At 34.3% G+C, this 14,658-nt stretch overlaps 1 protein-coding gene across 3 annotated transcripts in view; it reads left to right on the top strand.

Moving 5' to 3' along the window:
• The window catches only part of dglucy (D-glutamate cyclase), a 41,964-nt gene extending 37,584 nt beyond the window's left edge, over positions 1–4,380 (top strand). For 2 of the 3 annotated variants that reach the window (XM_056477288.1, XM_056477289.1), the window contains 2 exons: positions 488–641; positions 4,088–4,380. In XM_056477288.1, the coding sequence (XP_056333263.1) occupies positions 488–636 (149 nt within the window). In that variant the 3' untranslated portion in view covers positions 637–641; positions 4,088–4,380. Of the gene's footprint in view, positions 1–487; positions 642–3,064; positions 3,075–4,087 lie in introns of all 3 variants that reach the window. The other variant, XM_056477291.1, reaches the window with a different exon arrangement.
• Positions 4,381–14,658: the final 10,278 nt, after the last annotated feature.

Here is a 14,658-nt window from a genome sequence, read left to right as displayed (position 1 = left end):
TACTCCTGATTGGAGAAGGACGAATTTAAACAGTGGTTGAAACCTGTCGCTGAAAACAACCACATCATTTATTCTTTCAAGCTTTGTTGCTTCCGAGCTTATTTGAGTTCTGTTGCATGGTTGTGCTCCATTGATTTATTTACCTACAAATGTTTATTAAGTTAAAGGTTTGATACTGATTAGAACTTGAAGTGTGAAGACCTGAGAAGGTCTTTAAAAAGTCTTAAAAGCTATTGAAATTACCTTCAGGATTTCTGCATACACCCTGATAATGGTCTTAAAAATGTCTGAAGCCTGCAGAAACCCTGTATAAAGAATATTCAACTTACTAATGATTTGTGTGCGCACTTATTTGTTTTTAAAATATGAATAAATAATATACATGCTATACATTTCAGTATTATACCACAGGATTACATTAGCCTGTATTTGTGCTAGCAATACCATAAAAGATCTTCCTTATTCTTTTTTTGGCCCTGCACTATAGGAGTTTCTAACTGGGGTGGCTATGCTGTGGCCTGCGCTCTGTATGTCCTGAATCTGTGTCCAGTGCACCAGCGGTACCTCCAGAGGGGTTTGGGTCTGTCGCCCACACCTGAACAACAAAGCAAGTGGGCTGAATGCCTGCCAACGTAGCCAAGGTAACTCTGTTTCCTGCACCCCATGATGCCTTAAGTGATTTTTGAGCGTAACGTCTATTAGTCTGCAAATAGCCAGTGAATTGTTTTAAACTACTGGGTATAATGTGGCAGCATTATTCTCCTCACAGTTCATTCTTTGTATATTCGAGGTGCCATTAGAGTACATTGATTCAATATGTTAAATTGTTCTCTGATATCTACATAGTAGTTATGTTGCTTAGGTAAGTCCAAAAATTATCCACAAATTGTTTTATATGTGTAATTATAACCACAGGAATTACCCCTAGAATAAAAAGATTGGTTTTGACTATATGTGGAATGATCATAAATATTCATGAGCTCTGCTCTGACGCACCGCAGCTGATGTCAGTGCTTGGCACTCGCACATGCATGATGTACTCTGAAATACGCATGTTCAAAATAATTTCTTCTTTTGTTAATAAATATTTTCAGCTGAAGTAGTGGAGAGGTTTATTTTAGCTAGAAGGAGTGAGTGTATTCTGGCAGCTAGCTCTCTGCAACTCTCACATGGTCGCCCACTGAAGCTAAGCAGGGCTGCACCTGGTTAATACCTGGATGGTAGGCCGCATGGGAAAGCTAGGCTGCTGCTGAAAGGTGTGTGTGGGTCCTAATGCCCCAGTATATTGATGGGTACTCTATACTGCTCAGTAAGCGCCATCCCTTGGATGAGATGTTAAACTGAGGTCCTTTTTTGATTCGTTAACAATCCCAGGATGTCCTTCAAAAATAAGTATGGCATTAACCCCGGCATCCTGGCAAAATTTGCCCACTGGCCTCTGTCCATCATGGCCTCCTAACCATCCCCATATTATAATTGGCTTCATCACACTGTCTCCTTTCCACCAATCAGCTGGTGTGTGGTGTGCAGTCTGGCGCAATATGGCTGCCGTCACGTCATCCAGGTGGATGCTGCACGCTGGTGGTGGATGAGGAGATTCCCCGCAAAATGTGTAAAGCAATTTGAGTGTCCAAAAAAGCTCTATATAAATGTTAGGATCATTAATTATAATTAATATTATTATTAAATTATATGAAATAAAAATGTTCTCCTGGGTTGTGTTGATGAAGAATTATAGGCAAAATTGCAATTATACTTGACAAAGGGGGCAGACAGATGCATTTAGATTTGTTTTGTTTTTTTAGATTTGAATCTATCTGAAAATAGTCAAGAATTATCAACTGCTAGATAAATAGATAAGTTAAAGTTATCGTCATGGGCAGCAAGGTGGCGCAGTGGGTAGCACAATCGCCTCAGATCACTGGTTCAAGCCCTGGCTGGGTCAGTTGGCATTTCTGTGTGGAGTTAGCATGTTCACCCCATGTTGGCGTGGGTTTCCTCCGGGTGCTCCGGTTTCCCCCACAAGTCCAAAAACATGTGGTACAGGTAAATTGGGTAAGCTAAAATTGTCCTTGTAAAGTGTATGTGTGTGAATGAGTGTGTATAGATGTTTCCCAGTGATGGGTTGCAGCTGAAAGAGCATCCGTAAAACATATGCTGGATAAGTTGGTGGTTCATTCCGCTGTGGCGACCTCAGATTAATAAAGGGACTAAGCCGAAAAGAAAATGAATGAATGAAGTTATCGTCATCTTTTCACTCCAGAAAAAATCACAGTAAGAGCTGAGTGATATGACACAATGCATAAATGTGCACTCATAGATATTTATATTAGATGTTGCCTACGCTAGTGTTGTCTATTGGAAGGAGTGCGTCAATAAAGCTGCCATTTTAGTACAGGATAGCGCTCCTTTGAAATGAATATGGGACCAAGGTGCAGTGGAGGACTGGCCATATAGAACACGAGATATATACATATATCTATGTTCGGGAGTTTTCCCAGTAGTCAGTGCGCAAATATATTTTTATATATTTTTAAATTACGAAAATTATAATTTTACATCATTTTTCTGTATCGATGGATAAGTGAACGCAAGGGCATTGCCGACAAAGTGTGTGTTTGTGTGTATGAAAATGTATTATCCTCCCTCCCTGTTAAATCTGATCTCATCCGTGTCCTGAAACACACCCCCTCTCCTACTTTCACTTCTAATTCTAATGGAGGGAGTTATGAATCCCAGTTATGAACGACTCATTCACTTAGCTGACAATAATACAAGTTTCTAGCACAGCAGCATTTTTCATATTCCATTTAAATTCTTTGCTTATTTTATTTAACAAAACTAGCCTAAGCCTAGTATTTAGTGCGAGTTTGTGCTACTTTGCCTTATGGTCAGTGCAGTACGAGACTGTATTATCATCAATACTTGTTTAGCACAAATGTTCGTAACACACAAAAACGTAAAAAGCAAAATCTTACCTATGAAATGTTCTGCCTTTATGCTTTGTTTACTTTGTTTGCTGATTACTACACCTGTACACAACGCTAAAGTCCAACATCTTCAGATTGGCTTTAGTCTTGACTAGTGTGGTTGAATGACTTTTGTCCTGGGAGCACTGTACAAATGTGCTGGCGCTATTGATGCATGCTCAGGGTCTGTATGCGATATCTAGTGTATATATTTATGTTAAACACTTATATTTAGCAGTCTACATGTATCTGTTGCTTCATTACAAACATTCGCAGCAAATTTCACTATATACAAAACTGGGATTTTAAACTGACAGAATTTATATGAGAAGGAAATGATGGTGTCGGAGGCTTACAGTATGTCAATACCATGAACTGAACTCCTAATGTTAAGCTATAAAGGGTATGTCCAGATTTTTATACTATGGCGAGTTTAAAGGTGTGCAAAAAGTGAATTTTTCCAAATGGTGCTGATATTGAATATATTATGTATATTGAAAACAACATGCCCATAAGCCGACAACTGATTTAAGTTTTTTTATTAGAAGTTCCCCAAATCAGAAGTGCTCTCTATAATTTTAAATCCAGTAGTCATATGCAGAAAAGGGAGTAATAAAAAATAAATACTAGATACTTATGATGCTGAGTTCAGTCTGTTTTTCTCAAAAAAAAAAAAAAAAAAAAAGTGCCTAGAAGGGTTTATGCATGTCACCTCGTACTGTTAATTTTGTATGCCATTTTATTTTCAACGGAAATCCACTGGTATAAAACTTACAGGCAGGTCACAGTGCTGCTTCCAGTCAACACTGGCCATTTTTACATTTGCGGTGAACTGCAGACCACTTCAGAACCTCTGCCAGCATACGGTATAATTATCACGACCACAACTGCTGGAACCAGCCCGTTTAACCCTGTCTTCACATTCCTTCCTGTTAGCCTAAATATTTTCTGTAGCATCTCAGTGGCTGCTACGGATTGACTGTTTAATGACACTTTTCCTGTTTTTAAAACTCCCACTCCCACATTACAGCTCAAAATAAAAGATGAGGATTAAAGTCAGTTTAAAAATCTTGACAAAAGACTAAACATCTTGATGTGGTGCTTCTATTTACAAACAGGAGGAAGAGATGCTGCGCATTTTGGTGAAGTATGGCGTCCGCAGTGGCAAAACGGCAAACCTGGGACTGGAAGTGGATGGATTAACCTTTCACCCATACCATTCCGATATCATACAGCGGCTTCGTCATCTCACTTATGACTAACATCATCATGGAGCCACAGCAGGAAACATGAAACAGATCTGCCATGATACAGATCTCTTTTTGTAGTTTCACTTATATGTGAATGTGATGGAAAGATCTGTCTTGGTAACAAGTGTATAAAGAGTCTGCAAAATAAAATAGTGTTTTGATTTTTGTGCTCCCCTTTTCCCTCTCACTTTATTCAGCAATCCTCTCACGGTAAAAATTACTAATATGAATAAACTATTTTTAGGTAGCCTACTAGGGGAGCATAATTTCTTAAAGCTGCACTTGGAAGATGTTGCATGTGATGTATTTGCTGCATTTAGCTCAAGTGTTTGTGGTCATGACTCATTTTTAGAAAAAAAATTAAAATGTGGCGGCTACAAATGTTTTTGTAGTTTCGATTTTCAGTTATTTGCATTTGGAAAAAAAAGTCGGTAACACCTTATTTTGATGGTCAATTTGAGTATTAGTAGACTGTCTGCTAACTATCTGTTGATACTGCTCCTTCAACAGACATTTTACTGACTAAAAGAAACTTTGCAAGTACATGTCAACTTACACCAACCCTAATCCTCAACCTAACCTAACAGTCTACTTCTAATCTAATGAGAATTAGTTGTCATGTAAATGCAATGTAGCTTCAATTCAACAAACGGATCAAAATAAAGTATAACCAAAACTCCCTTCAGTAGATCAAACAACAGACATAAGTTGAGGCTAATGTTGCATTAAAAAAAAGTTTTGCGCTTATATGCACAAAATTTGCCCGTTACAGTTTCCTATTTATATTGGCTGGAAGGGCATCCGCTGTGTAAAACATATGTCGAAATGGGTGGTTGGCTCTATTGTGGTGACCTCGGATAAATCAGAGACTAAGCTGAAGGAAAACGAACGAATGAATGAATGAATGAATGAATTAATGGTTATGTGTTTATGCTTTTGTTGTGGTTTTGTTATTGCTAGTAAAAATAACAATGTACATTGACTATCATTTCTGTAACCACAATTTTACAACAGACCATTACTTTAGGATATTTTAAACAAATCAACTATGGTTTTACAACTCTAACCAGTTTAACTGTGGTATTTGTTTTTGGTTTATATGATAGACAGAGTGCCAAAGAAAATATGGTTACTTTACGTTTAGTATAATTTAACCATGGTTAATTTTCATAATGAGGTCTGTTAATACATGTGGTCACTTGGGAAATGCAAAAAAACAGCTTGCCTTTTTTGTTAAACTCGGCCATTCCCTCCACCTCAAAACAGGGAAAATACAATTAAATATCTGCAAATAGCTCCTATAACAAAATATTCATAAAAGTTCCTGCACTAATGACGAAAATTTGATTGCAAAATTCACAAAATGGCAACACAATAACGTGCAAATAAGTAGACTAGAGAGCCTTTCTGAAGGAATCTCTCGCGATACTGTACTGTAGTGCTGTCTATATCGCGGGAAAACGCCAGGTTCACGTTAAATGAGGTAAAGACTGGAACCGAAGTTTGTCTACTGTTTCTAGTAAATATGACTACACTTAATAAATAATGTTGTTCAGATAGTTAAATAGTATAGCTAAGTAAACAACAGTTAAACGACCCTCTGGAGAATTACCCATCGTCAAAACAAAGAAACTAAGACCTACAGAAGCAAGGTAAGGATTCTGTCTAAACAAAATGCAAATCCAAAGTGGCAAATGTTTGTTAGCTCCAATCACGATTTGTGTAATATTTGATGTAGATTTAGATATTTGCTGTACTGTGTGTTTATTGTTTTTAATATGGATTTCAGCTTGACAGATCTGTAACATTGTTGAAATGGCGATTCCTCAAAGGCTCAAACTATTTGATTGATGCAGTTTTATTTTTAACCGCAGATGGCGACGGAGAACCCAAAGTTCTGTATAAGCGTTTCTAAGTGGCATTCCAGTTATTCTTAAGTATTTATTAATGATTAAATTTAATTAATAGATGTCTGGTTATATTACATACGTGTTATGTGATTTGGTATACACTTGATGCAAACCATCGAACCTATATACCATAATAATGCTGCAATAATAATAAACAATTTAAGAAAGGTTGTTACAAAACTTTTCTTATGGATTGGTCAGTACAAGCAGCTGTTTTAGTTCAGATCTGTGCAGTGTTACATAACCAATCCATGTCATTTGGAAATTTGTTTATTATCACTGACCTTTTTAGAGATGAATGTCTTTCGACCTTCTAAGGTTTGAACCAAAATCAACACTGGAGAAGACTAGAAACCCCTAATCACAAAGTAAAATAAACAGCAGACTTTTAATTACACTTAGTCTGGCTCTGGTTACACCTCAAAGTATTAAGCGTTTCTGTGGGACCGGATTAAAAAGCATGAAAATAAAATAAATAGGCAAATCCCTAATTTTCTCTAAAATAGTGCTGGATACGATTTTAGTGGGAATATGACTTTCTTACTAATTAATCACAGCTGTATTTAGGCTTCTGTTTATGCACCTTTGTTTAATGTCACAATTCTGCTTCCAACAGAGTTAAATAATCAAAACCGAACAAAGACGGCCAAAAACAATAAAACGTTTCTGAGTAAACAAGACTATCTGATGGTGAAAGTCTTTCCCTGAACCCAACATGAGACTATATTTAATATTTACACCTAATGTAGGATATCTTTCCTCTAATAACATTTAGAGATTTGGTCCTTTTTGCACCTCTTTGCTGTAAGTTTATGATAAGATTGCGATAAGACTGTAAAAAATGCAGGGTTCCACACAATTCATTCATGTTGTCCCAACACAAATCGATTAGGTTAACTTAACACTTTTAACAAATTTATGTGGATTGAACATAAAAAATTAAGTTGCCCCAATGAAATCTCAAGAATTGTGTTGTTTCAGCTCATTTTAAATAAGTAGTTTGAACATGTAAAAAATATTTATTTTTCAGTGTAGAGTAATTATTGGGCTACGAGACCAAATTTCACTTTAAAGTATTGGTATTTTCATTAATTTGTGCTATAGTTCTTTCTTTCATTTATTAAATTATTTTACTTAATGGTTTTACAAAGCATTTGTCTGTCTTTTTATGTCATATATGTGTACTATGTTAGCCGGCTGGCCTGGAAGTTACCTAGAGCAGGTATTTGTGAAAAACTTTTAAAAAGTTGCAATTAATATATTTACAGAACAACAAAGTAGTTAAACAAGAAAACATTTTCCCTTTGCGTTTTTGAAATGTTAGCATGCAGTTGACTACAATCTAAGGACAGTTCTTGTCAAAGATGCAGAATGTAACGTTGACATTTAGTGGTTTCTATTTCTCATGGCTGAGCAACAGAATAAAGCTCTGTGACAACGATCACCTCAGGTACTGATTATGGGCTATTTTGTGTTAAATGCTACCAACCTGAGTTTGAATGCCATTTCATATGATATGTATTGCCAAATAAAAAAATAAAAAAAGCAACAAATAGTTTGTCAGACCTTGGAAATAAAAAAACATATTTAGAAATGAACTTTAGAAATGTGATTCTATTTAAACCAACAAATATCAGTCACTCAGCTAGTACTTTTAATGTTAACTGTTAACTGACTGCCCCTCTACCAAACAGTTGACCGTGTTTTTATTGTTTTAAATAATGACTGTTAAAGTCATTTAAAGAATGATTGTTTTAAATGACTTACAGAGCATTGACTTTACAAACAAAAAAAGCATGTTAAATGAGAATCTGAAATATTTTATGGCATACTTAAAAAAAAATGTGATTTAGTATTCAAAAATGTTTTATTTTGATTATTTTTTTAAAAATAAATTGGTCTTTCTTTTCTCAATTTTATAGTATATGTATAAAGCCCGATACTTCTAACATAAACGGACATATCAACCATTTAGTAGAGGCTGATATTTTAGAAATTATGGGTTATGTTGGAAAAAAAATGCATTGAGTATGTTAACCAGCGATATTAGAAGTTAAGAAATGCAATCCAAAATTTTTTTTCTTGGTGAGATAGTTAAAGGGTTAAAGAGGTTTAATATTAATTAGACTTTAAACCTTACCATTTCAATGAGTGCACTATTCTGTGCTTTTGAATGGCTCCGTTTAAATCTTTTTGTCGTGTTGCGTCTCGTGCAGACAGTCAAATTGCTTGTCGCTGTAATCTTGTGCGTTGCATGTTGTTAGGACATGGTGTTACAGTGTAACCTGCTCAGCTAATGTTTACATTTGTAATATTTATATAATTTGCTAATTAAAAACTACCTAATGTGGATTTTTTTAACTCAGAATCTGCATCTTTTTCCAGAGGCTGCTGCTGTTTTCTTGAGGTTCTTGAGGTAACTGACTTCAGCATTGTTTTTCAGATAAACAAGAATTTTCACTTAGCATGTTTCTTAAATATCTGCAAACATATTATGGTATTTTTATGCTTTAGAAGATTCAAAAAACGAACACACCGCACCTTTAACACAGATGTGCAAAAATGACTAAATTACACTACATTACACCAGACCGGTAGTTGGCATAGTACATATTTGCATAACATATTTTTGTTTTCTAGAGATGTATTGATTAACTCAACTTGCAATTATACAATTTCTGTTTATTTTTTTTACAAAATAAAATTTAAATAGAAATTTTGAAACAAATCCCAAATCAAATAAATAAGTGAACAATAAAAATAAAAATATCTTCTTAAAAACAAACAATGCCTTTTAAGTAATATCCACATACCCTAATTTACCAACTGGATCTCTGCACATTCACAATAGGCTAGCTACTGTATGGTAGGCTGGTAGTTGCACAGTATTTGGCCATTATCGGTTTTTTTTTTTTTTTTGTTTTTTTTAATAAAAGCTGTTTACTTCAGTTGTACATTACAATTACATGCAAATATCAACCTTGGATGAAAAAAAAAATTAAGTTTTTACCAAAATACCAAAATCTGCATCTTTTGTGCATGCTATTATTTTACAGCGCTTTACAAATATTCAAAAATATCTCTATTAATGTTTTCAAACAGTTATATTTGATTTACCAAAATCATACAAGTGCCAATTTTATATCTGGCACATCCATAACGAAGCTTTTTCCTCATAAATGCAAAAAAATGTCAAATAAAATAAAATCAATTATTTTTGTTCTATAGAGAGACAACTCTTATCCTTTTGATTAGCATAATTTCTTTTGGGTTGTCCAGTTTAATTCACAGAATTTCTACATTTTTCATCCTCAATAACGCATGTTTATTTTCCTCATTTAAAATATAAAAAAAGGTCACAGATTGATATTTTTCTGCTCCCATAACTCTGTGTTAAGTTGTTTTGGAAAATATAAACAAATGTTTCAATATAATGTTAACATTTACATTCTCTGAATTTATGTTTTGAGATTTTACTGCAAATGTCACATCCATAACGCTGGAATTGCTCACACATGGATCATCTTAAACACAGTTTCTCTGATTGAATTGGAGTTGACTGACAAGACACAAGATATGTGATTTTTCACTTGTCCGAGCCATTTGTCTGTACACATAATACGGAAATACAAAAGTAAAAAGTGAATGCATATTCATAAGCAATTTTACTTTGGATACTGATAGCAGCTCCCTGATGCATGAATTAAACACAGTATTGTATCATTATATTACTCTTATTTAAATGAGGATTCTGCTTTTATGAATGTACAGCAGGGTCACAGAATACAGCTTCAGAATTGTAAAATTTTCATAGATTTGGTGGGTGAATGGTAAATGGCTGTATAATTTTGTCCTAAAAATCAATAGCTCATGCAATGGCTAATACAACTTTTTCAGTTAAATGTACATACTTTGCTGTCATGTATAAAATACAGAGTTTTTCAAAATATACATCTTGCTAAGGCTATTACAATTCCAGCCATACAAAAACAAATTTCAATATCGATGCACCCAAAAAGAACATTCTATCATTAAAAATAAGTCAGATTTGTATTACAGTACTGATAATTAAATTTATATATCTTTCTGTACATTCTACACCCGTTTTTTAATGCTGCATTATTTCCGTCAGTTCAAACTTCATGCATTTTATTTTACATTTCAGATTTCTGTGAAATAATACTAAATGTAGCCAAAAACGATAAATACACAACCAATATAATTTTAAAAAACTCGAGGATTTGTCCTGATCAGATAGCACATTCATAAGGAAATGATAGATGTAATATTGTTCATGTCATCTGAGAAAATCAGCAGCTTCCTAATGTGTGACAATGATAAAGTGGAAACGGCACCGTCATTGATGTGGAATAATGAAATGGTTCTGGAATGTTAAAATTTGTATAATTGAACATCATCAAACAAATAATATACAATATGATGCAGTGATGCAGCTGTTATCAGTTGTTGTCAATAGAATAGTTCCCTGTTTTTTCACCCTTTTGCCATTGTGATCTGAAAATCGTTTACATGAATAATAATTAGATGCACAAAGATGACTAGTGGATTTTTTTTACAATCCACTTACTGTTGATTAATTGACTAGTACTTACTACTCCTCACACAAAACTTTCTGCTATTTAAGATTGTCAAAACATTGCATTTTGTGTGACTTGTAAGTAGGGCTGCACGAATCTGGCAAAAATGTGAACCACAGTTTTTTTTTCTGTTGTTGTTTAAAATCAAGATCATGGTTTTCTAACGATTCTGTAGATGTAAATTAAAGGTTAATATTAGTAGGCTATTATTGTTAATTCCCAAACATATGTTACAACAACAATAATAATATTAGGCCTATGTGTAGGTCTACTGTTTCTTAAAATGCAATATTTTGTATAGTCATTAGGGTGGACTTGAACAGACTTTAAACGTGTCCTCTTTGTTAATTTACAGTAAAATGATGACATCAGAATATAACTATTCAAATTATATAGTTATATATTATTATTATTATTATTATTATTATTATTATATATTACAGTTTAATTATTATGTTTGAGACAAGTGTTTGTCATTTGTCATTGACAACATTAGACCTTTTGTTTTCACTGGTAAAATGAGACATTTGTCATTTTCGGATTCCTTCCTGCGTTATATTCAGCATTAGGCTACAGTAGTTATACTGACCCAGTAAACATTTATTTTCAAGCACAACACTATGTATTAGCTATGAAAGAAAAAACATATAAAATTCTTGTAATCATGGCAGTAAAGCGCGATATGATAATTTAAATGATCTGCGCGCCGGCTTCACTTTCACTTCCGAGTGTGGTTCATGGCTGCCATGACTGTGAGAAAAAACACACAAATGCAAATCAAACCCTCCGCACGGCCCTTAAACGATCACTCTGTGCAACAAACTGAACGTTATTTACAACTTGATTACCTGTTATTCAGAGCCTATGCAGGTTCTGTTCACTAAAGTAGGCGTCATTGGCGTGCATGTGCGCGTTATCGGTAGTAAACAAACAGCTCGCGGTCAGCACACTTGTGATTTCGTGGACGCGAATACATCATTACATTTAGACAGAAATTACATTTTTGGGTGAATTATACCTTATAAATACAGTATATGACACTTTTAACACCATTTGAAGGTGTCCATGTTGCTGTGAAGACTTTTGCAACTGTCTTGCTTCTCTCCTGACCTTGAAAATATAATTGGCTGAATCGTAGAAAAGCTGAATAAAGATCGTGTGTGGGGTCGAATCAAGATTGTGATCTTTTTTTTCGATGAATCGAGCAGCCCTACTTGTAAGCTTTCCTTATGGGGACCAAAAATGTCCGCTCAAGTATTGTAATACCAGTTAATTTTGACCTTGTAGGGACATTTTGGTCCCTATAAAATAGGGAATACAAGGCACAAACACATGCAAACTTACAAGAATCAGAGAGCCTTCAAATAATAAATAATAAAAAACTTCCCATGATCCTAAACTAAAGCCACTAACCCTATCCAAAAAAGTAGAAAAATCAGGAAATTTGATTAAAAATAGTGTGTAAAATACATATAGCTTATACATGCAGTCATATTTTTTCATGGACAAACATTTCACATCAGACCAAAAAGTGTCAGGGCTATTTATGTGTTAGTTCACCCAAAAATAAAAATTGTTATTAACTGCTCACCCCCATTCCAAACCCCTGAAACATTTGTTCGTCTTCAGAATACAAATTAAGATATTTTAGCTGTAAACTGAGAACGCCTTCATCCTCCATAGATAGCAAGGTTTGCACTTATTATTTCTGAAAATTAAACTATATTTTATTCTGCTGGTATTTATGGGGGAGCTACAATCACTAGTCCTCCTCACGTGTCCCACATTAGGCAGTGTCTCACTTTATGGCAATTCACCTTACTGTGTAACAATACTGCCAATGGCAATGATTTGTGTACCACAAACAATAAACAACAGAACAGAAAACCAGTAATTAAAAAAATAAAACTGAATAAAACTGAACTGCAGTCTTTATGTGAGATTACAAAATACAATCTTGGTTTGTTTACATCCATCCAAACTCCATGCATGTTGATTGTTCAATGTAAACAGAGGTTAAATGAGCAGGAATCAGAGAACACTATTGTGTCAGTTCAGATCATTCATTCAAAATCCCAGATGTAGCGGTGGTCGCTTCAGTCTTAGAAATGTAAACACTGTACCAAACATTCAACACCTTATTAACTTCAGCAGGTTGAGCAAACAGATGATCTTTGCTTTTGTGGAGGCAGCCATCAATCACCTTTTCCTCATCTATTTCCTCAGGATATGAAATCACAGTAGGAAGCTGTCCAGGTTAGAATAGTCTGCTTGTGGGTGGTTGACATTTCACATCCACACTGTGAACGTTCTGTTGCTTGTTAACTTCCTGTGTGCTCTCTGTCTAACCATGAAAAACTTCAAAAACCATCACAACGTAACACAACCAGGGCAAAACTACTCTAAAAAGAGCTTTTCGAGATTCTGATGTGCATTTCTGATGGTGTGGGGATATTACAATTTTCGCAATCAGCAGGAAAACCACAGAACATTGCAGTTTTACATCATCAGAAATGCACATCAGAATCTCGAAAAGCTGTATTTAGAGAAGTTTTTACATGATAGTAGCAACATTGATGAAAAAGCAGGTGATAAAGGTCTCCAATGCTTTTTCTTTAGATCTTCCTAAAGTGACAGTTCTGTACTCATTTACTCACCTTCATGAGCTTCCAAATCTGAATGACTCTCTATCATAATTTTATTCTGTTATTTATTTATTTACTGTAAAAAGGCTGAACGAAACGAGTCAAACTTCAAGTTTAGAACTAATCTAAAGAAGTGCAAACTGGTTAAGATCAGGTTAAGTTGCTTCACAATGTTTAATACATATTGTATAAACATTCTCTGTTAACCCACGAGAGTCCGTTTGATTTAGTTCTTGAGAGAGATTCAGTGAAATTCACTTCTATGTTGAAAATTAATTAATATCCTTATCAGAAATATAATGAATTAAATCATGAATTGAATTCTGTTGATTCAGCTAAACTTTGAGAAGGCAAATTAAGGCAAATAATATTATCAATGCATATCAATCATTTATTTTAATAATGTAGGTTCACAAACAGCTCAAAAGACAGCCATTTTAAAAGCTTTATATATATTAAAGTTATTAAAGGTTTATACATTTAAAATGTTAATTTAAAGACCTTAGTCATTTTAATTGAAAAATTTAAAGAGCCCCTGCTCTGAAGTGTGAGGGGAAAGTTAGTGTTATTTTCCCTATCCAAAGATGAGGCTGTTAAGAGTTGAAGTTTATTTTTGACAAAATACCTCAGCATTATAGCCCCAGACTTGTGTTGTGTTCCCGTCATTTTTCTGATGAGTGCTTCAGCAATCTACACGCTTATAACGGGGGATTCATCAGCCGTTTGTTAAAGGACAGATCAGAAAAGACTATTGATATATGGGACTTTGTCAGAGCTTGACAGGAACTTTACAGGATTAGTTTCTTCCTCTGTAAGTAAATGCAATTAAAATGGTTGCCTCCTTGTTTTCTCTAGCTTGCAAATTATGTTTTGTTACATGTAACCGCTTGTACTGTATCTGGTTAACTCTTTATATTCTCATATTGCATCTAAAGCCACTTTGAAAGTACGACACATGCCGATTTGTTTACAGATTTAAATGTGTTTGTGAGCTTGCAAAAACACAATAAAAGTGTTTTTTGTTTTACCTTGTATGCATATCAGACTGTTGTTGAAGACCCCAAAACCAAAATATGACCTTTTTAATGCATAATAGAGGCTCTTTAAAGTATTTGGATCTATAATGATGAATGTATTATAATTTCTATAAAATATTATTAGCAACAAAAAACTATTTGGTCTCAAAAATGCTTTTAATCTAAAGGACTTTAATTTGGAACAAAAAAGTCTTTATTGCCCCATATATATCACTTTTCTCACAGCTAATTGGCCCAGTTTGTTTTTCG

The sequence above is a fragment of the Danio aesculapii genome, chromosome 17 (assembly GCF_903798145.1).
Source record: "Danio aesculapii chromosome 17, fDanAes4.1, whole genome shotgun sequence".
Lineage (NCBI taxonomy): Eukaryota > Metazoa > Chordata > Actinopteri > Cypriniformes > Danionidae > Danio > Danio aesculapii.
This window is presented reverse-complemented; position numbering and strand designations above follow the sequence as displayed.